The sequence below is a fragment of the Perca fluviatilis genome, chromosome 11 (assembly GCF_010015445.1).
Source record: "Perca fluviatilis chromosome 11, GENO_Pfluv_1.0, whole genome shotgun sequence".
NCBI classification, from domain to species: domain Eukaryota; kingdom Metazoa; phylum Chordata; class Actinopteri; order Perciformes; family Percidae; genus Perca; species Perca fluviatilis.
Genome location: NC_053122.1, coordinates 10,803,918 through 10,827,372, shown reverse-complemented (window position 1 = coordinate 10,827,372; position 23,455 = coordinate 10,803,918). Strand labels below are relative to the sequence as shown.

Genomic DNA, 23,455 nt, shown 5'->3' with positions numbered 1-23,455 from the left:
CAGCTTTTGTTCTAAAAAGCTATAATTCCATTTTGGGGTAATGACACCCTTGTTGTTTCTTCAGAATAAAAAATAACTGATAATTATATAACGTAATATGTTGTCGTTTTGTAGATGAATGGGCTTGAGAGATAGCTATTCATTTAAATAGGAATACTTTGATGCTACCAGTTCTATTGTCAGAGTAGATGCTATATTTTTGAATGAAACTGTTGAATTTACTTCTCTACTGAATGTCTCCCACATGACATTTGTTTCAGCTGCTCAGCATCTATCCCTTTTTAAAAACATTAGTGGATGACAAGTCGTCTCCGGAGGCCCTGTAGTTTTAGTGTCTTCGTATTTTAATGTCTTTATGTTTCTTTGTCTTCACCACTGAATGCACTGTTTCTAATTAGAAAACCAATAACTTGCATGTCTGTTCTTGATTCTGCGATTATCAGCATGCTGCAGAAAACCTGTTTATCCACTTAAAGGCCATTTTTCTAAGAATTCACCAAAGCCCCAAAACCATAGCTGATTTTAAAATTGCTATATTTGGAACACGTTGGTAATGATTTGTATTTTTATTTAGTCTTTAATTTTCTAATTCAATTTGTGTTTTTATAGTACAAAATGTCTTGAAATGCATTATCTTGCCCTGTTAAAGAAACATAAAAAACAGCCTGTGTCCAGATCTACACCAAAAACACATACCTTGTTGTCCATGGCGCATGGACTAACTTTCTACCAAATTCAAACATAAAGCTAAAGATGCTATTGTTCCACTGTATTCCTCTTTTGAGTCTGTCTGCTCGTCAAAGAATGATAAAGTAATATAAGGCTCAGGGATTTTATTATTTTATCATTATTTAATGCCCTTATTGGATCAGCCTGCTGCCTATATGTTGACAAAACTGACAAGTTAAAGCCTATTTATTAAAGAAAGTTGATTTAATAAAAAACGACTAACAAATTTATTCAGATGATTCACTTTTCACTATTCAAATTAAGGATTTTTCTTTATTTTTTTAGGGTGATGGCATGAATATGATGACAGAAATTCAAAGCTTCATATGAAAACCTCAATAGAAGCATTTAATGTAGCATTTAGTAAGAAATAAATATTTACTAGTATATTTTAATGCATTGGTTGGCTCCAAGGCCATGAAACTTCTTCTGTTAAAGGTGCAGTAGGTAAGACTTACAGCCTGTAGTGCGATTTGCAAAAATCCACAGCTCTCTTTTCAGATGCTCCAATCAGGGCCAGGGGGGGGTGTCTAACTGCGTGTAAATAACTGCTCATGCACACACGTTCATTCTCCCTTGTGGGGGGAGGGGCTTAGGATACCGTTTTGGGCTTTAGCAGAAAGGGGGTAGGGACTGAGAAGTAAGTCCTGGATCTTCGCAATCCTACCTACAGCACCTTTAAGACTGTTGAAAGGTGTCAGCTGTTAGGAAAATGAGGCAAAATGGTGAATACAAGGTTTCTGCAGAGCATTACTTTATATTCAAGTAAGAAAAAAATGGCCCATTGCACCCGTAGCCACCTTACTGTATCCTGTTTCCTTTTCTGTCTTGTTTCTGGTTTACAATACTAAAGTTTTACTTCACTCCTAATTGGTTTTAAATGTCACAGTACTTAGTCTTTTTACAATGGAGGTCTGTTTCTCTTTTGGGAATTCTGTGGCAGAGTACAATTAGAGTTGAATTGCCACACAGCTGGTAGTTAGAATCAGGACTTTGACAGCAATATCACATTTGTTTGCTATCGGTTGTTTTTGTTGGGTGCTTCTGAAATTTGTATCAAAAAACAATCCTACATGGGTAATAGATCTGAACACGTTTTCATGTTTTAAGGCACGGAACAGTAGCCCCAAAGGGCACTAAACCTGTTCGCCTGTTGAAGGTGTTACAGTCTTAAAAGAGTGCAATTTTAGATTTGAACCTTGTGAAGGCTCACATAACTTTTCATTAGAAACTGAAACTATATTTACTTTATTTTATATATTATCAAAAGACTAAAATAGGCATATATACTGTGAACTTTATCTTTTGTACTCAGGTGGGATGGTGCTAAACCCGTCCTACTTCGGTACCATGGGCCACCACAACACCATGATCCATGAGATGGGCCACATCTTTGGACTGTACCATGTCTTTAAGGGAGTAAGCGAGCGAGAATCCTGTGATGACCCATGTCAGGTAGGACTGTTACATCTTTTCCTCTTGATGATACTTATGTGACAAAGGGGACGAAGGTCTCTACGCAAAGCTGTACTGTATTTACTTTTTTTTTTAAACAAATGTTATTGTTCTGTTTCCTACAGTTTATTGCCTTATCCAAAATGCTACTTTATATGGGAAAGTCGTCATGTCATGTCTACGCTTGCAATGTGCTTTATATGAACCTGGTGATATTTTCAATTATTTAAACATTAAGCAACAACTAAGAGGGGGTTGTCTGTGTAGTCCATCTGCTGTCTGTAGACATGCCTCCCTGGATAGAGCTTTTCACTCTCCTGTGATCATTTGCAAGTAGTTCTGTCATATGCGCTTGCAGGAGACCACCCCATCCATGGAGACAGGAGATCTATGCGCTGACACTGCACCAACACCCAAATCCAAAGCATGCCACGATCCTGGAGCCGTCAGTGATACCTGTGGAGTTGCTATGTACCACAACACACCGTATAGCAATTACATGAGTTACACAGGTACAGTCAATAAACATTCTTTACTTTCCTTACTTGTAATTAACAGCAGGCGTACTGTCAGACATCAATTTTAAAAAATTTTATTTGAAGGTGCAATATGTAATACTGACAGCTAGTGTTTAAAATAGTTACTGCAGTACAAATTCACAATACTGGAGAGAGTCGTCTCCCCTGCCCCCTCCTCCCCAGACTTGAAGTTCACGTTGGTTGCCAGGCTGAGACCGCAGCATCCACAACTATGTTGCTAGACTATTGTCTCACATAGCCAGACATTACTTCACAGCACAGCGGAGTAGCTAACGTTAGATGATGGCTATATTGACAGCCATAAAAGCCCGTGCTCACGTGGAGCTCTGTACCCAACTGACAGACACACTTCCTAGGCTTAAAATTACGGTAGGAACCGCTAAAAACACAACAACCTCGCCGTCCTCTCCATCCGACGGACAGACACACTTCCTCAGCTTAGAATTACAGCAACAATAGCTAAACACACTGCAAACTTACGCTCCTCTCTTCCCGATTTACAGCCCCCCTTTCTTGGCTTAAAATAACTCACCATTGTCGGCTATAGGTGCTGAACAGGCTACACGTTGTAAACAGCCGTGGTCCGCTTGCCTGGTCCTCCCGTAACGTTAGCAGGGTTAGCATGGCAGCGTTAGCAAGGACCAGTCGGGATCACTTTGCTGGCTGTGTCTCAATTGTTTTTGCAAGTAACCAACTCGAGTACTCAAGCTATATATGTGAGTACGTAAATGACATAAAATTCCCGTCCCTTGTAGCCGTGATAAATTAGCCTGAAGCTAATGCTTAGTGTACCTGTTCAGGAGGAAATTAGCCAACTGTGCATCCTTTTGGGCTCTAAGCTGTCTCCATCTTTCAAATAAATCTCCAATATTTACCCAGACGGGTTTGTTACGTCTCTAGAAACATGCCGTTTTTTTTGTAGGTCGGGTAGAATCTATCTCCCTTGATCTTGTTCATTTGTTTGCTGCTTTCATGGCTGTTCTTACGTTACAGCTGTAGCACGCTGGGTTTACGTTTTTACAAGTATATCTGGCAACCCGGCCTGGCTGTCAAACTGGGCAGTTGATAACAACACACAGGCCAAAACACAAGCAGAAATTCCGTCACGGAACGGAAATTTCAAAAGGAGAAAATACTGGCATTAGCACAGTTGTCTCAAACTATGCCATGTGGGGTCCTTGAATTTGAGGAAATTGGTCTTGGAAAGGCAAGTCCCTGAATTTGATGTATAGGGAGGTGTGGGATCCCTGTTTGTAATACACAGCAACACAAGCAATACTATGTATACTGCACACAAATAACTAGCATTACTTTTAAATTTGTGTGTGTGTCACAACTGTTTTTTTTAGCTAATTTCAGTATTATAATGTGCTTACCTTAAATAATAATAATATACATTACAATAATAAACTAGAACTGCAAGCAGTTATGACGGGGCCCAAGCCTCCGATGCCATTCGCCTCCGATGCCAGTCGTCCGCGACGCCCCGGGGAGCCGCGCCAGTCGCCCCCGATGACCCGCGAAGCTGCCCCAATGCGGGAACCGAAGCATTACGTAGGGGGGGGAAACGTCGGTGAATATCGAGAGGTTTGATGCACGAGTTCTGGGGTACTCTGCCGTGGCAAATGTAGTGGTTAACAGTTCATCTCCATGCATATACAGACTACCTTTAACAATTCTCTACTATAAAAAAACTTCTTAACCCCCCTGACCACAGGGGACAGCAGGGAGAAATGAGAGAGTGACTCAGAGGGTGGAGGGGGGGAGGCAGGTGTGGTGGTTGAAAGAGCAGGGCAGGTGGTCAGGTTGTTGTAAATGGTGTCATAGGTGCCGATTGATGTTTTCCTCCGTGGGTGCTCACAGGCGCACGTCGTTTAAAAAAAAAAAAGTAGTCAAAAGTTGTTTGCATTTCAAAACCTTAGAAAATGGACAGCGGCCGCCACGAACACACGCGCCTATTAACTCGATAATAAAGCCGTAAAGTAGGCTTTCAACTCAGGACAGAGCCACATCTCACAAATACAGATAGGATTGGAGATGAGAAGTTTAACTGACACGTAACCGCGATCAGCTTCGTGGGAAATTAAGAATCAATGCCACTGACATAACCAATCACACTATGACAGACTCTCCACTTAGCACCAACTGCAATGTTTATTTGCACGGTATCAGCGTATATGAATGGTGTTGATTTTGGATTGAAAAAGTGGGAGAAAAGAGTTACATTTGTCCACTGTGAAGGTTGTAGAAACTTTGTCAGGTGGGTTAAGAAGTTTGTTTATTGTTGAACACCAGGGGAGCACGTGAAAGCGAAAACCAAAACTTAACGGTAGGAGATAAACATCAGTAAATATTGAGAAGTGTGAGCTGCAAGGTCTTTGATACATTCCCATTGCAAATATTCCATTAACATTGATTAACAGGGCAAAACACTTATATGTTGATTATAGTGCCCACTAATGGCCAATCTTTGCCAAATTTGGTACAAATCCTCAGAGCAGCATGCCCAACAAGCAACACATCTACAGTTCTATATATTTTGAGTCATCCAGTGGAAAAATAAACATATTGAACATTATAACTCATAATGGACAAACTATTAACATTTCTTACACACAGTGTATCAATCTTGGATGTAACAGTATGGATTAATTTCACAAAGACCTGAAAAACTCTGGACTTCTAGGCTGGATGCAAAACCTTCTGTAAGGGCTAGGAAGACAAAGAAAACACGAGCAAAAAGGGGCAACTGTTAGCTATTAGCTCAAAAAGACCCTACGCTTCGACTATTTATAATTCTGAAGTTATAAAGTTATTATTAAGAAGTGCCGTTTGGCGTTGCATACAACATGCTCGACCTCAGAAGGGATTAAAAGGCCCAAACTGATATATACCAACATATGTTGACTATAGCGCCCCCTAATGGCCGATATTCGCCATATATTTGGTACAGCGCCTCAGAACGCCATGCCGAACGAGCACCACAATTTTGTGTTGATTGCGTTTACTGTGGCAGAGATATTGCAATTGCAAATTTCCCATTTAAATGCATTGAGTTATTGGGCGAAACAAATAAACGTTGCTTATAGCGCCCCGATCTTCGCCAAATTTGGTATACAGCATCGTAGTGGAATGTTGAATAAGGATCTCAAGTTATTTGCTGATACCATTACATTTAACCGAGATATGATATGATACGTGTGTGGTAGCTAGCTATGACGAGTTCGAAAAAGTTGGTTTTGCACATTGCGCGATATTGCGAAAACACTTTTGCGCAGAAATTGGCCTGGCCTACATCCGGTAATTCAGCTTGATTCAACGAACACGTGGATGTAAGAGTTTCCAATGTGTCATGTGTAATGTCGGAGTTAAAGACAAAAAAACATTATAGCGCCACCTAGTGGTCCACATGTGTAATTTTGGTAGGTGTGATCCATGGCCCATTGTCCATCTACCCTGTAAATTTAAAGTTGTTCACATTAGTGTAAGTGGTGAATCTAGAGTTGGGTCACATTGGGTCCCAGAGGCCACGCCCACTTTGACCCCTCGGTACTCCATTCTAGGGATGGCCTCTGGATTGGCCCCAGATGGTACCCATCAAATTTCGTATAAATCGGATGAGCCGTTCATGAGATATAAACTTTTTGTACTTGTAGCGCCCCCTAGTGACCAATTTTCGTAAAACGCATGGGGTACCTCCAGAGGGTCATGGAAAAAAAAAAAAAATTTTTTGGTGTTAAAAATTTTTTTTTGGGGGAAAAGGAAAGGTGGGTGTTTTTATGTTGGCTAAAAAATGTATTTGTTTTTTTTGCGTTATATGCGCAATTTTTATCTTATAAAAATTCTTTCCATAACTTTTAGTTAGGTCAGTCTGGAGATGCTACGGTCCAAGTTTCGTGCAGATCGGTCGCACGGTCTAGGAAGAGTTAGAAAAAGTAGGTTTTTGATAAATCGCGATTTTTCACGCATAAAAGTCTAGGCGGAAATGGGCGTGGCCTATATCACGTGATTCATTTGGATCCAGGAAACGCGTAGATGTATGGTTTTTGAATGCCGGGTGTACGGTGTGGGAGTTATAGGTCCAAACGCGTTTTTTCTGCTATAACGCCACCTAGTGGTGGAAATGGGTAAATTTTTGCACCTGAGGTCCTTGCGGGGTTTTGGACCAGTCCTGAAATTGGCAACCCCCCACCATGTACGGTTTAGGCTGCAGTCGGAGTTTTAGGCGGAGAAGAAGAAGAAGAAGCGGAATAATAATCAGTAGAAAAACAATAGGGTTCCACGCTCCATTGGAGCTGTGAACCGCGATGCCTTGCATTACGCGGTTCCCATGCCCCTCGGGCTTGGACCCCTAATAAAGGAGCCAGTTGAGGTGGTTCGGGCATCTGGTAAGGATGCCCCCTGGGCGCCTCCCTAGGGAGGTGTTCCAGGCACGTCCAGCTGGGAGGAGGCCTCGGGGAAGATCCAGGACTAGGTGGAGGGATTATATCTCCAACCTGGCCTGGGAACGCCTCGGGATCCCTCAGTCGGAGCTGGTTAATGTGGCTTGGGAAAGGGAAGTTTGGGGTGCCCTGCTGGAGCTGCTCCCCCCGCGACCTGACCCCGGATAAGAGGGAGGATGGATGGATGGATGGATGGATGGATGGATGGATGGATGGATGGACAATAATAAATTATAGTCATAATTAATCTGACAAAACTGAGTTAAAATGAACAATTTCAGATGTCAGTGTATTTAGATAGTACTGTATTATCATGCTTTAATTGAGGAAAATGAGGGAATAGCTTATTTTCACATCTGAATGTTTTTGCTCAGACAACCTGCACTTCATTCATGTGTCATTGTATCTCAAGAGCAGAATGATATGATCGTTTTAGTCATTTCATTGTCTGATATACTCAAATTTAGTTGCATGCACTCTGAAAGGTTCATTAAGGACGTTCTTGTGTTCACAAAATGTTATTTCACCTCCTCTCCTCACATCTACAATAAACCTAATTATTTTCAACCATGTGATTAGCACTGAAATTAGATGGAGGCTCGTGTTTGAACCTGATTCATTATGATTGCCTCGACTTTTTATTTTCATTGCACCACATCAGATGACAACTGCACCAACCATTTCACTCCCAACCAAGTGGCCCGGATGCACTGTTATCTTGACTTAGTCTATCAGAAGTGGCTGATGGACCAGCAACCTGCCCCCATTCCTTTGGCCCCCATAGTGACAGACCAGAGTCCGGATTCTGTCTCTATCTATTGGCTACCGCCTTTGAGGGGACCACTCTATCAGAGGTACGATTGCATGACTTAATCCTAATTATTTACCTCTTCAAGGTATACACCAAATTGAGTTTTGTCTGTTGTCTGCACTTGTCTCATCATTTGAATGCTAATTCTACCACAATCCCAACCGTTATTGTGGACAAATAATGCATGATTATAGTGTTCAAACATATTTTTAAAAAAAAATACTTGAATCTCACCTGATCCCAAAAGATCTTTGGAAAATATGTTCACCTGGTCCTATTTTATTCCCTTTAGTGATAGAGGGCGCTCTCCAAGGCAGAATAAGGTTGCATTTTTTAGCCCGATTTGGAGCCTTTAAAAATGACATGTTGTTGGCCTAATGTAACATGTTCATGTACTGTTGCTACTGTAGCCTCAAATAAACTCCTCCACAAGTCAGCAAATTCAGAATTTCATGTTTTTACATTCAAAGCTTCTATTGAGGTTTTGAATGAAGCTTGGAATATCTGTTGTCATATTTTATGACGTCATTAACCCCCCCACCCAAAAAAAGAAAAAAATCCACAAAAAAATCCTCAATTTGGATAAAGTGATTCATTCGATTAAATGAGATAATCTGTTTTTTATTAAATCAATTTTCTTTAAAGAATATAATTAATTATTTTCGTCAACCTAAATACATGCCAGCAGGATAATCCAATATGGGCATAAAATAATGATGAAATGATAAATGGCTCATAGCAACATTATGCTACAACAGAAAAAAATGCTCTGGTGTTATTGGAAATGTTTGGATCACACACATGGGAAACAATCCTACGCAGCCATCAGTGGAATCTAATTCTACAAATAGTATAATACTAAAAATATTAGTGTAGCCTAATCTTTATCTGCAACTGTGCAGAACTACTGGGATCAAACAATAAATAGACATGCAAAAAAAAAAAAGAAAAGGTGGGCAGCATTCCAATGTTGATTAAGAATTCAAATGTCAACATTATGAATGAAGCTTCGAAGCTTTGAAATATTCAGAACAGCCCTACTTTAGAGAAATATATTTGCCTTGTTGGGACAAGCAAAAGACAAAGTGTGATACATCAATAATCAGCAACTCTGTTTCCTTTTATCCCAGCTCTACCATCCATGTGTCTGGTATCAACTGTGGAGACTGTGAGAAAGACGGTGTTTTCCACCAGTACGCCTCCGAGGCTACCTCGCCTCGCATCTGTGACACGTCAGGCTACTGGACACCCGAGGAGGCAGTTGGTCAGTCAGAAATCATTGTGTGTGTGTGTTTGTGCATATGTGTCTAAAACAAGGATGATTATTTTCTTTTTAAATGTACCAACAAAATCTAGAATAGTGTTTCAGGATACACTTAATACTTAATAATACAGTCCTTCGTCAAACCAGTGTGAGAGATTGTTGGAGCTGTATGTAAATCCGCGACTCAATTATCAACACTTCGAGTTGAGGGTGTTTGTTAGAGATGAATTACTTGATTGACACAAGATTATTTTTCAACTACTGGAATTCATTCAAATAAATATTGGCCAAGTTGAAACCGGTAGTGGTAAATGATTCATGACTTATCTTTCATCCTAAAATCTACAGCTGACTAAATTAAGTTCTTCGTCCAATAAGCTCCTCTGTCAACAATTATTGACAGTGAGGAATGTGGCGGTTTCAGGTTTTAGTTTGTGTCCTTGAGTTCTACTTCTGTCTCTTGTTTCCACAGAGCAGATCTACCCCCTCCCCTGCAAACACACACACACACACACACACACACACACACACACACACACACACACACACACACACACACACACACACACACACACACACACACACACACATCTCTTCCCTGTAAATTTCAGGTGCGTGCAAGGCTAATGGCTCCTGGAAGAGGAAAAAGCAGAAAATCATTAAATGATAATTGCACTCAGCTACAGACCTCTCTCTGTCTCTGTCTTATTTTAGCCAAAGCGAGAACAAGGATTATTAGGCAAACCGTCTACTCTGGGTAATGTTTGGGTGCTGTTCAAACATTAAATCTCAGTCATAAAAAAAGGCCCAAAAAAGTGTATCTTGTAGCACTGTACTTTGAAACATAAATCTTCATGTAAGCACATGGTCCTTGTTATTCCAATCATAATTTCTACAGAAGCCCGGTTTCCTTTGCCATGACATATAGGGTGAGGGTAAAGAATCAAGGAACACAAGGAAGCAAACAAGAAAGCAAAGAGAGAGAATGATATATACAGAAAGAAAGAACAAAATACCTTACGAGCACAATAACACTTTCCTTCTCTTCCGTGGAAACTCTACCCAAATATGTGGAAATCCTCTGCTGGAATTTATGCTTTGAAAACAAGCGGCGAGGAGGAACAGGGGGGATTACGGCTCCCTCTCTTTCGCTGCGGGGATCATAATGATGATAAAGAGTCAATTACAGTCTTACTCTAAACAGTGGTATGCACACAGCTGAGGAGACAGCCAGTCTGCTAGTTTCCCTGGCTCCCTTTTCACTTTCCCACTTCTAAAGACTGAATGCTGTGCGGGGTCACTTTCTCAGCCAATGGAGATGGGCAATATTGGCTTCAGCAGGGAAAGTGAGAGGGGAAGTTAAACAAATTCAATGCGGATATCATGGCTGGCAACACAAAACACTTTTACAAGTTTAATGGCGATACACTCTTGGCTAAATTATCCTTGAAAATTTGGTCTGTTTATTTATTTATTTAATGTTTATTTGACAGGGACAAATGAATAGAACATTGCTTTATAAAAACTACAAAGTAGATGCCATGCATACAGGTTTATAGCCATGACTAATTTGCAACCCCTGTCCCTGTACCACAATCTTGACTGGTTTGAGTTTTAGGAGCCGGCGCTCATGTTGAGAAGGATTACATTAGTTTTGTGCTGCATTAAAGCATTAAAGGCAGGGTTGGTAACTATTTCCAATATAAGAAAAAAAATCATATATAGCAATAAATAAGTTATGGGCTCTAAAAAAGGAGTGAAAAAGATCTGTGATCTGTAGGTGCTATAATCCTGTGAAAACGCCCACCAATCAGTGTCTTGCGGTCTGCTTGGAAAGAACCAATGAAATGCCTCCTTGACCTGCTGCGCATACTCTACCCCCCCTGTGAACAAGCCTGAGCTCAATGAGCGTCGTCACCACATTTCTAACAGAAGTCATGTTTGTTTAAAATATTTGGTATGATAATATTATCGATTTCCTCACAGGTGAATGAGACATGAAGTAAAATTGCAGTCCTTTCTCTGCTCTGAAGCAGCGATGCAACGGCGCCCGTGCTACTTTCAAATCTTGCTAGCTTTTCAACATTACAAACCCTGCCTTTAAAGTGGTTTATAATTCCAAATCAGAAAATGTAAAGTAGGTGCATCATGTTGTTCATTGTACTGCATTTTGCAGAGAGTAGATGAAAGGCATAAGAATGTCAATACCTGTACAGGGGAATGACAATCTAACATCGGCGTACGGTATGCGTAAAAACAGCCGGGGAACAGGGATGCAAACAATTATCCATATACTTGATCATCCACTGGAAATATTAAAGCTACAGTTCTGGTTCACGTTTATGCCTATTTGGGCAAATCTGGACATCATTTACCTGGCGTTCTTTGTCTTTCTTTCTCAGTGGGTGTGAAATATTTAACACCTCATTAACATCCTGATTTAATTTGGCTTTCTGAGACACAGCTGATAATAAAACTACCATAATGGGATTCCGTTGTAACAATGTATCAATTAAAAACTGATTTTGCCTGGTGTAATGGTGGTTACTGCTGCGTAGGCCATATTTTAAGTAAGAGGGCATGATGCTTTTTTTCTCAACTGGAAAAGTCTGCTCTCTCTTGTTACTAATGAGAACAAGTTTGCTGTTAGTTGTTAAAAGTAATACTGATAAATTTGTTAAATTGGCCACTACTACACAGAAGTGGATAATACATGTTGAGGACAAGGCAGGACATCACAGAAATAAGTAAACCTATCCTTACTGGGGTATTATTTATTAAGACTAAAAACTCAACTAATCTGCTTCATTAGGACTGTGGGGGTTTGTTTGATCAGATTTGATTGGCAGTGGCATCTCCCTGGCAACATAAGGAAAACATCTTCCAACTTTGATCATATTCAAATATTGCTACATTTTGTTAGGCACACAGTACATGTCATCACTTTTTTTTCCCAACTGAGCCTCGTTACTTCATACCAACGAGAACAGCACTGACAAAAATAAAATACAGAAATGTCTGAATTGAAATGACCAAAATTGTCCTAATTTTGGCTGAAGGTTTTGTTTTCATGTAGAATCCCTTCCTTTATAGTAATGAACTGATAGAGAAAATTGTTTCAGTGCCTTAAATAGTTCAAAGTAATACCAGCCATGCGATATGTGATGAAAGAAAGATCAAATAGTTGGCAATTCAGAGTCATGAATGGGTCACTGTCCACCAAATCTGATACACAGGTTAATGTCAGACTGCAACACACACAGCATGTGTGTGTGTGTGTGTGTGTTTTAATAGGAAATGGAGATCCCCCTGTAAAATCCTTTTCCTGAATCTTTATTCAGTGAAAGGGACTCATGCCCTGTTAAAAATTGTTATGTTTTGCCAGTAACACAGTTATTCAGACTCATGCCTTAGCCTTTACAGTGCAACTACAGTCCTTTACTGCTGGGCCAAGAGCAGCTCCACTTGAGAGAACAGTTATTAAAATGGGAGAGGATGTTACTCACATATTCTTCCCAGACTTATGCTGAAGGGTTACAAGCAAAGGCAAGTCCAGTATGTTCAACCAATTAGGTTAGAAAAGGTTTCATCTTCAAGGTTCAAGGTCTTAATTTATCATTTGCACAGCAATTACAGTGAAGCAATGGAACTCTTAGGTCTTAAGGCCTTTTTCTAGTTGTGCGTCGAATTGACGGCGCAGGGTCCGGCGTAGACGCAGACCCCTCTGCGTCCACGCCGGACCCTACACCGTAGCCTGAGCCTGACGTGCACCTCTCGAAAAATTTAACTACACGTCGCTTGGTAGTGTTGCTAGGAGAGAGTTAACTTCTACTGCTCCAGATTTCCCACCGTGGTCAGAAAACACAGGGGAGACACTTTGTTTCTCTCACTATGACTCTAGAGTCGCTACTCGCTCCGAAGCTAATCGCCGGCACTCTCTCACTTCTCCCTCTACCACACACTCCCCCCCACACACACACACATGCGGCTCGACGCACACACCAGTGCACGAGTATAAACATCAGGCCACTTACATAAGCCCGCGGCGGAGCTCGTACAGTACGGAGCCTTGGCTAATTGTTGGCGCCGCTCCAACCCAATAAATTTAATAGCATAAGCAAGAAAAAGGAAAGATCACACGTGCCAACAAAATGAGGATCTTGACACTGTCACTGGTTTTCTATTTTCATTTTCATGGCTGAATCAGGATTATGATTGGGCTATACATGGTATGTTCCCAGCTTTTGGGGTTATTGATTGGATGAAGTCATTGAGAGCCCTTTGCAGTACATGAATACCATTGTGTGTGTCTGTGTGATGTCATTGAACCCCAGGCACCCCTGATGTGGAGCAGCCCTGTGATCCCAGCCTCCAGGCCTGGAGTCCTGAGCTCAGCCTTTATGACACTAATGTGACCTCGCCATGTCCCGACACGGAGGGCTGCACCCTCACACTAAGGTTCCTCCACCCTATGGTTCCACACGCACTTACCCTCTGGGTCACCTACATCTCTTTAAGTAAGTTTAACTCTGTTTGATTTGTCAGATTGCACTACTTTTACTTTCTACTTTTACTTTTTTATTATTTGTCAATCAATCCACATGGTAAACTGGCAGTTGAAATGTATCTTTTGCAAATCCTTTTTATGCACACATGCAATTCAGGGGGTATCGCAGGGTCAACCATTGTATAGCACCCCTGGAACAGTTTGGGGGGTTTGGTCCATGCTCAAGGGTACCTCGGCAGTGCCCAGGAGGCCAACTGGCACCTCTCCATACATGGTCCGTAAGGGGACTTGGACCGACAGTGCTCCTGTTCGAAAGCCAAGTCCCCTACAGATTGAGCCACAGCCACCCCTAAATGCTATGGGCCTTAGAAAGAACAGCATGACTGTGAAAAAGCAGTAGTGTGCGGTTGGGAAACGCAAAAATAAGTGTTGGTTGCTGTGAAACCCTGGGAGACTGGAAACAATGAGGGTTATTAAGCAACGTAAACACAGCAAGTGGCATTAAAAAAAGAGGTTTATGAATTTTAAGCATTGTTATTGGATGTTGCTTATAGCAAATATGATCCTTGGGACTCATACAAAGTCCTAAAACTTTAAAGGTTTTATATACGACTTTAAGAACCACTAGACATTGCACTTGAGCACCAGCATCTCAGACCAAAACAGACAGGCGCTTCGGCCACACCTCCCCTCTCCCTTCGCAAGAAGAAAAGCCAGCTCAGAGTCACGTTGGAGCCCTTTAGCAGCTCATAGGGCTCTCCATCTCAAAAACGCCCGATCAATGTTGACTCTGATCTTGACTCTGATCTTATCTCTCTAATTTCCGAAGGCTTTTTTAGCCGAATAATGTGTTTTCTTCGGTGGAGGAAAATCTGGAAGGTCTTCTTTAGCTGAATGCCTCAAACTGCACTCGCTTTTACAATGCTGTGTGGGAGGTCACTCTCTTAGTCTCTTTATAAATGTGAGGGGCAACTGTGCTAATCAGAATGATTTCAAGGCAGTTGCTCATGAGAAATGCTAGAAAACCAGTTGTCACGTACCATTGTACATGAATATGTGTAAAATTCTAGTCTCCAGATATAACCCTTACGCTGTTCGGTGTAAAACTGTGTACAGTGTAAAATTGAAGTTCAAAGTTACAGAAATAACAGCTGACATACCTGTCTGTATTTCCTTGTTACAGACAACCCAGCCATAGCCAACATCGAGCTGATAACAGACACGGGGAAAAGCATTAACCTCGGACCCCAGCACGTCTTCTGCGACATGCCCCTGACCATGCGCCTCGACACCCACAACACTGCTGTCACCGCCATAAAACTCTGTACGTTCGATGAGAAGATGGAGATCGACGCTGCCATGTTGTCTTCAGGCCCCGGCAGCCCTCTGTGCACCAGCTGCCAAGCTCTGCTGTACAGGATTCAGCGGCAGCCGCCCTTCACCAGCAAATCCCCCTCACCTCAGGCCCAGCAGACATTCACTGACAGGTAGATGCTGAATGTTGTATTTGTAGAGGCAAACTCATTAATTTACTTTCTTTTACTTCAGTTAAGTTTTAGGAAAGATCCCCACGGTCATGTTTTCAGTGTTATTTTGTAATAAAAGCTAATTTCTTTGATTTACTCTCAGCCCTCAGGTACACTACACACATTACAATAGTGACCCCAGCTTGAGAATAAGCCAAACAGGTAGAGGTAACCGCAATATGTAATGGGAATTGAAAGGTGTGTTGTTTTTCTGTCCAAACCACCCTAAAATACCCGGGATTGCACCTGAGGCAAGTTCCCGAGTCTGGTTTTCTCTCAGGTGTAGATGAATATTTATAACATGGAGGCTGTGCCAACTACTAAAACTGGGTACACACACACACAAATGCACGTAGACACACACACATACTGCCTTGTCAGACATCAGCAGCCACAGAGGAAAATAAGACTGAGGGTAAAAAGAGTTATTTAAGGCCAGCATGGGGAGTTTAAGTTCCACAGAATACCTCTGTGTCCTCAGATCTGCTAATCCAAAGTTATCTGTCTCTCAAAAGTGTCTGGTTCTGTTTGAAAAGCTCAGAAGGCAAATGTTTCCAACATGGGGATGCCGAGCTGTGGCTACTGATCCAAATCTGTTTCAACAAGCATATACTCAATCAAAAGCATGAGAAGGTTTCGGGGCTGAGTTGAATAACATTGTACACTGTCCTTTCTCGTATTGTGGCGTGTCCAAATGTTTACCAGAATCCAAATTTAAAGCCATAAGCCTTCTTTATCTTACCAAATATCTGCCAGGATATGACAGTTGTGTCATATGATTGCAGAACATTTTGGGTTTCTGAGAAGCTGTTGCTATTTTACAGAGCAGGGTGGATGTTAGGTGGACACGGCTTCAAAAACAGTTTATTTTTCAGGGAGCACGTCTTGTATGTTACACAAGCTGTGTCTAAGTGCAAAAAGATGTAAGAACCAGTGGGAATTGAGTTATGTGGGACTGAGGAGGACAGAGAGGGGTTGATGTGAGGAGAAGAGAGTGTTTGAGAGCAATGAGTTTGGAAAAGAAGGGAGAGGGAGGGCAGGATAATAAAGAGAGGATGAAAAAGAAGAGGGGGTGAGACAAAGGAAATTGGAAAAGATATGGATAATTGTTGAGGGACACAAAAGTGGAAGATACTGGAGGAGAGGTAAGGAGAACAGCACATCAGAGGTTAGGAAACGTAAGCAGAGGCATATCATTTTTAGAATATAAACAAAATGTGAGCAGTAGAGGCCATGAACACCAGTGACTGCTTGGATCTGATTCTTTGCTGTTTCCTCCGGAACCCGCGCCATGCCACCCGCACAGGCACAGGCTGACGCAGAGAGGGAAAGGTGGGTAAAGAGGACTAGAAGAACTGTTCAATTAATCAAAACACTTTAAAATGTTTCGACTTCATCAGGTATTCTGTCTCTAATAATGGAGTTTGTTGTATGAATAAAACAACACAAAAGCTGAGCAAACAAACGATCAGAACTAGTTCATCAGACCTGTTGTCCTCACCCTAACCTGTTGGAAATGAAAAAATGTTTATAGTTGTTTGGAACCGCCACACTGGAGGCAGGGTGAAACACCTGCGTCGAAGTCTGTCCCTGTTGATATGTTTCCCCTTATCTTATCTTACCTTACCTTACCTGAACCTTACCTGAACCTTACCTGAACCTTACCTGAACCTTACCTAACCTAACCTAACCTTACCTTACCTGAACCTTACCTGAACCTTACCTTACCTAACCTTACCTTACCTTACCTTACCTTACCTGAACCTTACCTGAACCTTACCTAACCTAACCTAACCTAACCTTACCTTACCTTACCTTACCTGAACCTTACCTTACCTAACCTAACCTAACCTAACCTAACCTAACCTTACCTAACCTTACCTTACCTTACCTGAACCTTACCTGAACCTTACCTAACCTAACCTAACCTTACCTTACCTTACCTGAACCTTACCTGAACCTTACCTGAACCTAACTTTATTCCTAACCCCAACAGCAGAGGCAATGATCATTCTTACAGGAGGGAAACACTATCTGAATGGGGAACAGACGGCCATAGGGAGTGGGGGGAGATGCAATATTGTTTAAATGTTGGGATAATGGTGCACATTTTTAGACAGTCTCTCCTGTAAGACATTCATAGTGTTGAACTTGCTTGTTCACATGAAAAGGCCCACAAATATTTGTATAAAGAATGAAAAAAATGTAGCTAGAAACCATGGCTTCTTTTCACCTTCGCATAGCCGGCCAATCACAGCGTGAAGTGGGTGTGAATGTCAGATTGTTAGTTTCAGAAAGTTATAAACTAAATTGCTTAAGGATTTTTGTTAATACTGTTTAGTAATTTAAGAGGGAATTAGGCATGTAGGAAAGAAGTGCAGAATGCAACAAGAGAAAGGAAAAAAGATGATCTAAACCTCGCCAAATTTGTCATGGAGAGCCCAATGAGGGCAGAGAGGGAGAAAGCTGTGGCAGAACATATATCCAAATAAGGATTCAGTATAGATACATAGGGAGGGAGGGAGTTTTTTAAATTCTTCATTTCCTTCGCTGATTCATAATTAATAAAGGAAATGTGTAGAGTCTGGAGAAACTGGACAGTACTGAGAGATCTGTGTTCTCCTAGTTACCTTTCACACAGTAGATCTATGCTTGGAAAACAAGGAGGAGGCTCTTTTTATAGACACAGCCCACCAAAACAGATCAATAGTCCCGACACTGGAGCCAAGGTATCGTTACACACACTTCCTGCTGTAGGGCTTTAAGGTCATGGGATACTGCAAGGTTATCGATAGAAGCAACTGTAAGTTCCACTTTTGTTGCGGCGATCCCATGAGCCACTGTTTGCAGAATCCATCAGGATTAATGCAGAATTGATTTGTTGGGGGGACATACTGCAAACACAATGTTTCCTCTCTACATGGCACAAAGTAAGCAATGATGCAAGAGAATTAAGTCATTATACATTACACTGGCACCAATAACCACAATACAGTAATTCTTTCTTATTTTGTCATGTATTGAATGAGTCATTGGTATCAATCAACAAGCCTGTAAAGATTATATGATCAGTTTGTACCACAGAGCAGTAAAAACCTGCTTACTACTCCTCAGAAGAACATAACAAAGTTTGGACTTCTATTTAATACTTCTATTCTGCCAATTATTATTATTTATTATTATTTTTTTTTATTTTTTTTACAATTTGAAGCAATCACAAAATCATTTCTCCTCTCTTCTCCAGCTCTGTAAGGCAGGGAGACAAGTACCAGTACACAATCCAAGTGGAAGCAGACGGTCTCCTCAGCGACCCCTCCTCACCTCTCCTTTACACACATGGGCAGTCCTACTGTGGAGATGGCCTCATACAGGGGTCTGTGCGCTTTAGTGGATATTTCAACATGACTAATTACACGTTGAAAATGTAGATGGGATAAGAAATGAAGGTGGTGATGATGATGATGATTGTTCTCTCTCTGTAGGACAGAAGAGTGTGATGACAGTAATCTGTTGGATGGCGATGGCTGCTCTAAGAAATGCCACAAGGAGATGGGCTTCAAATGTAATGGTGAGTGAGTCCCATTCACTTCACTGCAGAAAGAAACACGTCTCTGGTCTATCTTGGGTTCACACACACACACACACACACACACACACACACAAACGCACACACACACACACACACACACACACACACACACACACACACACACACACTTAAAACCAAAAGCATGTTGAGCAACACATTTGTTTTTATTGTCATACATCAAACCCACCATCTCTGCCCTCTCTTACATAGGAAACATGAACACCATATACTGTAAACTTGTAGTGTAAAAGAGCAGAAATATTTCATTTGTGCATGCAGCACTAATAAGAAAAGAAGAAAAATCAAGCCAATCAAATTTAATTTACAACACATAAAAGCTTCTGGCTTGAACTAATTCCACAAACTATTCATGGAGCATCACCGCAACATAAGAGAAAACAGATGAGCCGAACGGTAAAAAGTAAGTTTTTGCTTTGCTAAATAACAAGTCCTGTTTAGAAATCTGAATTATTTTGACATCAGGCTGGCAGAAAAACACCAGAAAAACACTTTTCAGCAGTAACTGTTCAGTCTCAAAACATATGTCAGGCATGCTTCTTTATTAAATAAGTCTTAGCCTTTATACGATTTCAAGCAATGTATACAGGCTTGGGAATATTGATAAATGAAGTGTATTGATTTGTATCAAAGATCAGGTTGTGGTTTTGGATCAGACACTTGCGAGAATTAGCTGACAGTCGTGTTTGAGACACTGTTGCCATTTTTTATTTAGTTTGATATGTTTTATCGAAAGTAATACGTTTTTCATTATCAAATCTGCAACAGTCAGCCAGCTCTCCCCAGTGAGAGAGATCATAACCAGCTGTGAAGCCTTTGCTTCTTTTGCTTCTTGTTGACCCCATAGTTATAGTAAGTGATTGGAGGCTACCTTGTAGTTCTGACCGCCAGAATCAAATCATTCAGGGGGGGAGGGGGTAATTATTTCTGTTTTTTCTTGACAAGAAGCTTAGAATTAGGAAAGAGCAACTGTGGTTTGGTGAGGTTTGGGCAAGAATGCATTATTTGTTCTTAGAATTAACAACCAAAGATTTATGGTATGACATGACACATTAAGAAAGAGTTGATTTGTGGTGCAGTGAGTCATGTGGCTGCCAGAAAACATCTTGGTGGGTGTTCAAGATGTTACTGAAAACAGATTCACCTGTTGAGGCTCTTAAAGTCTGACCCACAGGTTCTATTTTATGTTTTTCAGTCCAATCTGTATCCAAATGAACATAAATTGGCATATACAGTATTATTAATAAGGGATCATTTCTGACACCAGTTTGGGGATTTTCTAAGTTTGTAATGACAGAATCACTGCCATGTACTGATCTACAGACCATCCTGATATAAATTCTTTGCAAAATTCCATGTACAGTTTTCCCCTATGAGACCAGGGCCAAATGTTGCTCTTTCAACCCTGGGCCAGGTGGTTAAAAAGGCAGTAAAAAGTACCAAAAATATGCAGCGTAACATGGCAAAAGACAAACAAAGAAGCCACAGTGCCCCCATCTTTTGTGATTCCACCACAGGGCAACAATACTTTGTGTCTGCACCCTCGCCTAGTCTGAAGCATGCACACAGGCCACAACAGAAGCCTCACAACACAACATAGAGGGGAGTTTACCCAAAACACTCCATTGTAAGCAGAAGGTTGAAGACTGCCTCTGTCAAACGTGTTTTTTGACCTTGGCATACAAAAAGTGCAATGTGTTAAAGTAAAGCCAGACAGAGGGCATCGAGAACACGAACATCATGCATAATTTAATTGTCATAACTAGAAGGGCACTTGGAGAGCGCAGACCTCCGTCAAGGCCATGCCCTATCTCGCAATGTTAAAGGACAATTCCGGCGCAAAATGACCCTTGGGGTTAATAACATATGGGTACCGAGTCGACCGTTCTCTGGGATATGTTTTCATGCTAATCGAATGTGACCAGTTTAAGTGCAATTAGCTTATAACGCTAGTCGCCAGGGCACGCAAAAGTAAAAAGAAATCGCTATTTCTATACCATTAACAAGGCTCAAAATAGCACCACACTTCCACGGTAGTATAATGAGGGTCCCTACATGGAAACTGCAGCATTGTACAGACAGTTTATTACAAAGAAAGTTTATAAAGACAGTACCGTTTGGTATACAGGCAGGTGCCATCTTGGGAAAACAGTCATGACCAGTCGAACGACGAACGCTGTGTAACCAGTAACCAGTAACATAGCTCAAGCACAGCGTTTGTCGTTCGACTGCTCATGACTGCATGAAAACATATCCCAGAGAACGGTTGACTCTGTACCCATGTGTTATTAACCCCTAGGTTCATTTTGTACCGGAATTGTCCTTTAACGAAAGTGAAAAAAACCTTTGTTTATCCATCCCTTGATTTGGATCCGCTCCAATATTTGGGGAAATTATGGGTTCTTCCTTGGCCCATGCTACACTCGTCCACTAAGTTTCATGGAAATTGGGCGAGAAGTTTTTCTGTCATCAAAAACCTAAACTCCCTTGGCGGAGGTAATTAGCTGTTTACTCATGTATACTTGGTTACACACACTTACATTATTCTCTGACACTTAATATTGTCTTATATAGTGACGCCTCTCCTAATAATCCATAATTCAAATCGCAGGCCTGTCATGTCTGATGTGTCTCCAAGTGTCTCTGTTTCTCATTGAAAGACTTGAGAGCAGGCATTAGCCACAATGACACGAGAAATCAGCTTTACTGTTACTGTGGTATGTGGTGGTCCTCCACAGCCTTAAAAATCCCCCTCTGTGCAACGGAATGTTGGCCCCAAATGCTCCTCAGTCATCAGAAGCTAACTCGAATAAGTATGGCTTTTCTAATAACCAAGCTTTTGGCGATTTCATAAATATTTTATAATATCGCTAAGAAGATGTGACAGGTGAGCTGAGATATAGACAGGATGTTAGTTGCTTCCTTTTTAGGCCATGTATTATTTCCACTAGCAGTTGGATGGTAGCTATTCATGTGTTGTGTAATGCTTTTGTGTTACGAGAGCCTGTTACAGGGCAAAAATTTCCATCATCCAGTCAATTTATTTGTCAGGGGGAAACAAGCAGAGCCCCCCCCGTCTCCCACCAGGGCTAGCCATGTCGTGACTGAAGCTATTACATCTCGTTTTACAATAAAATACATCATGACTAGGAAGGAAAACAATTTGGCAAAAACAGGTTTTTACAAATTGCAACACTTAAAACCAATTATTCAGTTATACTTCTTAGTCATAGACAGAATATTTGTTTGGGTTTTCTTGCCACATTTGCTTGACCCAGTTAACTCTAACTATGCCAAATTATTTCACTCTTGCTTTGTTGTGTTTATAGAGTTTACTAAAGTTCTGCAGTAATCACACCAACTACTTTTATAGTGATCTCGTCACAGACAAGCCATGGACAAGTTGTTAAATAAGTTTTATTTTTATAGGTTTTATGATTTATTTTGTAACTGCCTGATTAAATAAAGGTTAAATTGCACAATATGATTACAGCATGCAGATCTTAAATAAAAAACAGATGGTCTTAATAGTTAAGTCAAAGATTGTCAAGTCGTCCTCTTTTGTGAATACACAGACTTGGAATTTAAAAAAGAGATAATTATTTTCACAGGTGCTTTCAAAGCAGGAGTGGGGTGTTTGGTGTGTTCACTTAGAATAGTATTTCCAAATGAACTCAGGGTGAAAATAGTCATGTTGTGTAGGCATAATTTGCCTTCTATCAGGAACATGTTTCTGTCAACTAATTGAAGCCAATTTTGAAGCACTTACTCTCTGACACAGCATTGTCTAACTTCTGCCACTGTCCAGACGTTAATGAGGCCAGACTTCTGAAGTGTCTGGATTTTTCCCCGTCCTTTTTATAAATAGCTGCCGCATTACAAGGGGTTGTTCAGCTCATGCTGTCCACTCTTTTTGTGATACACAGCTGTAGCACATTATGTTAGTAACCTTACTTTATTGCACATATATTCATTGCTCATAGCTTATGTGCAACTGTGTTATGGGTTAAGTTCAATAGCGTTTGTTTTTCTCCTGCTATAATTCAAATATCATCAATTACATCCTTAGGCTACTAAAGTCTAAAATTCCTCAGAAAAACTACAGGACGTGCTGGTTAAGTAGAAGCACATTCTATTAACCTTTTTCTTTTTACCTTTTACCAAAATCGGCATCTTACAGCTTTTTAATGGCACTACAATCAAGAATCAGACTAAGAATCTTGCTGCTAGATAACTTAAAACAAAGTAAAGCCGAAAGTACGTTGAAGTTCATTCAAAATCTTTTGTTTTACCTTTGGCTGTACGTTCACTTCCCAATTCCAATGTATTGTGCACTAAGTGCATCATTCTGCACAGCTTTCTCACTCTTAAAATAGCAAAAACAAAAGTTTATTTTGCACGTACGAAATAATATCTCCTAATTAGGAGTTAACTTTAAGAAATTATCTCCTAGGTAGGAGAAACAATCTCCTTATTAGGAGATGACATGTTATTATGGATCCCACGTAACTTCTAGGCAAGTCCCGCCCTACGAAGCAGGCCGATTGGTGGGGGTTAGACATTGACCTCCAGTGG

At 40.9% G+C, this 23,455-nt stretch overlaps 2 protein-coding genes across 2 annotated transcripts in view; one reads left to right on the top strand and one right to left on the bottom strand.

Annotated features, from left to right (window-relative positions):
- astn1 (astrotactin 1) overlaps positions 1–23,455 on the bottom strand; it is a 566,677-nt gene that overhangs the window by 38,010 nt on the left and 505,212 nt on the right. The gene's annotated exons all lie outside the window — the stretch shown is intronic.
- pappa2 (pappalysin 2) overlaps positions 1–23,455 on the top strand; it is a 105,713-nt gene that overhangs the window by 34,236 nt on the left and 48,022 nt on the right. Inside the window, exons 7-14 of the mRNA XM_039816834.1 lie at positions 2,045–2,184; positions 2,543–2,696; positions 7,827–8,019; positions 9,107–9,240; positions 13,575–13,757; positions 14,931–15,234; positions 18,518–18,646; positions 18,756–18,841. Of these exons, the coding sequence (XP_039672768.1) occupies positions 2,045–2,184; positions 2,543–2,696; positions 7,827–8,019; positions 9,107–9,240; positions 13,575–13,757; positions 14,931–15,234; positions 18,518–18,646; positions 18,756–18,841 (1,323 nt within the window). The remainder of the gene's footprint in view (positions 1–2,044; positions 2,185–2,542; positions 2,697–7,826; positions 8,020–9,106; positions 9,241–13,574; positions 13,758–14,930; positions 15,235–18,517; positions 18,647–18,755; positions 18,842–23,455) is intronic.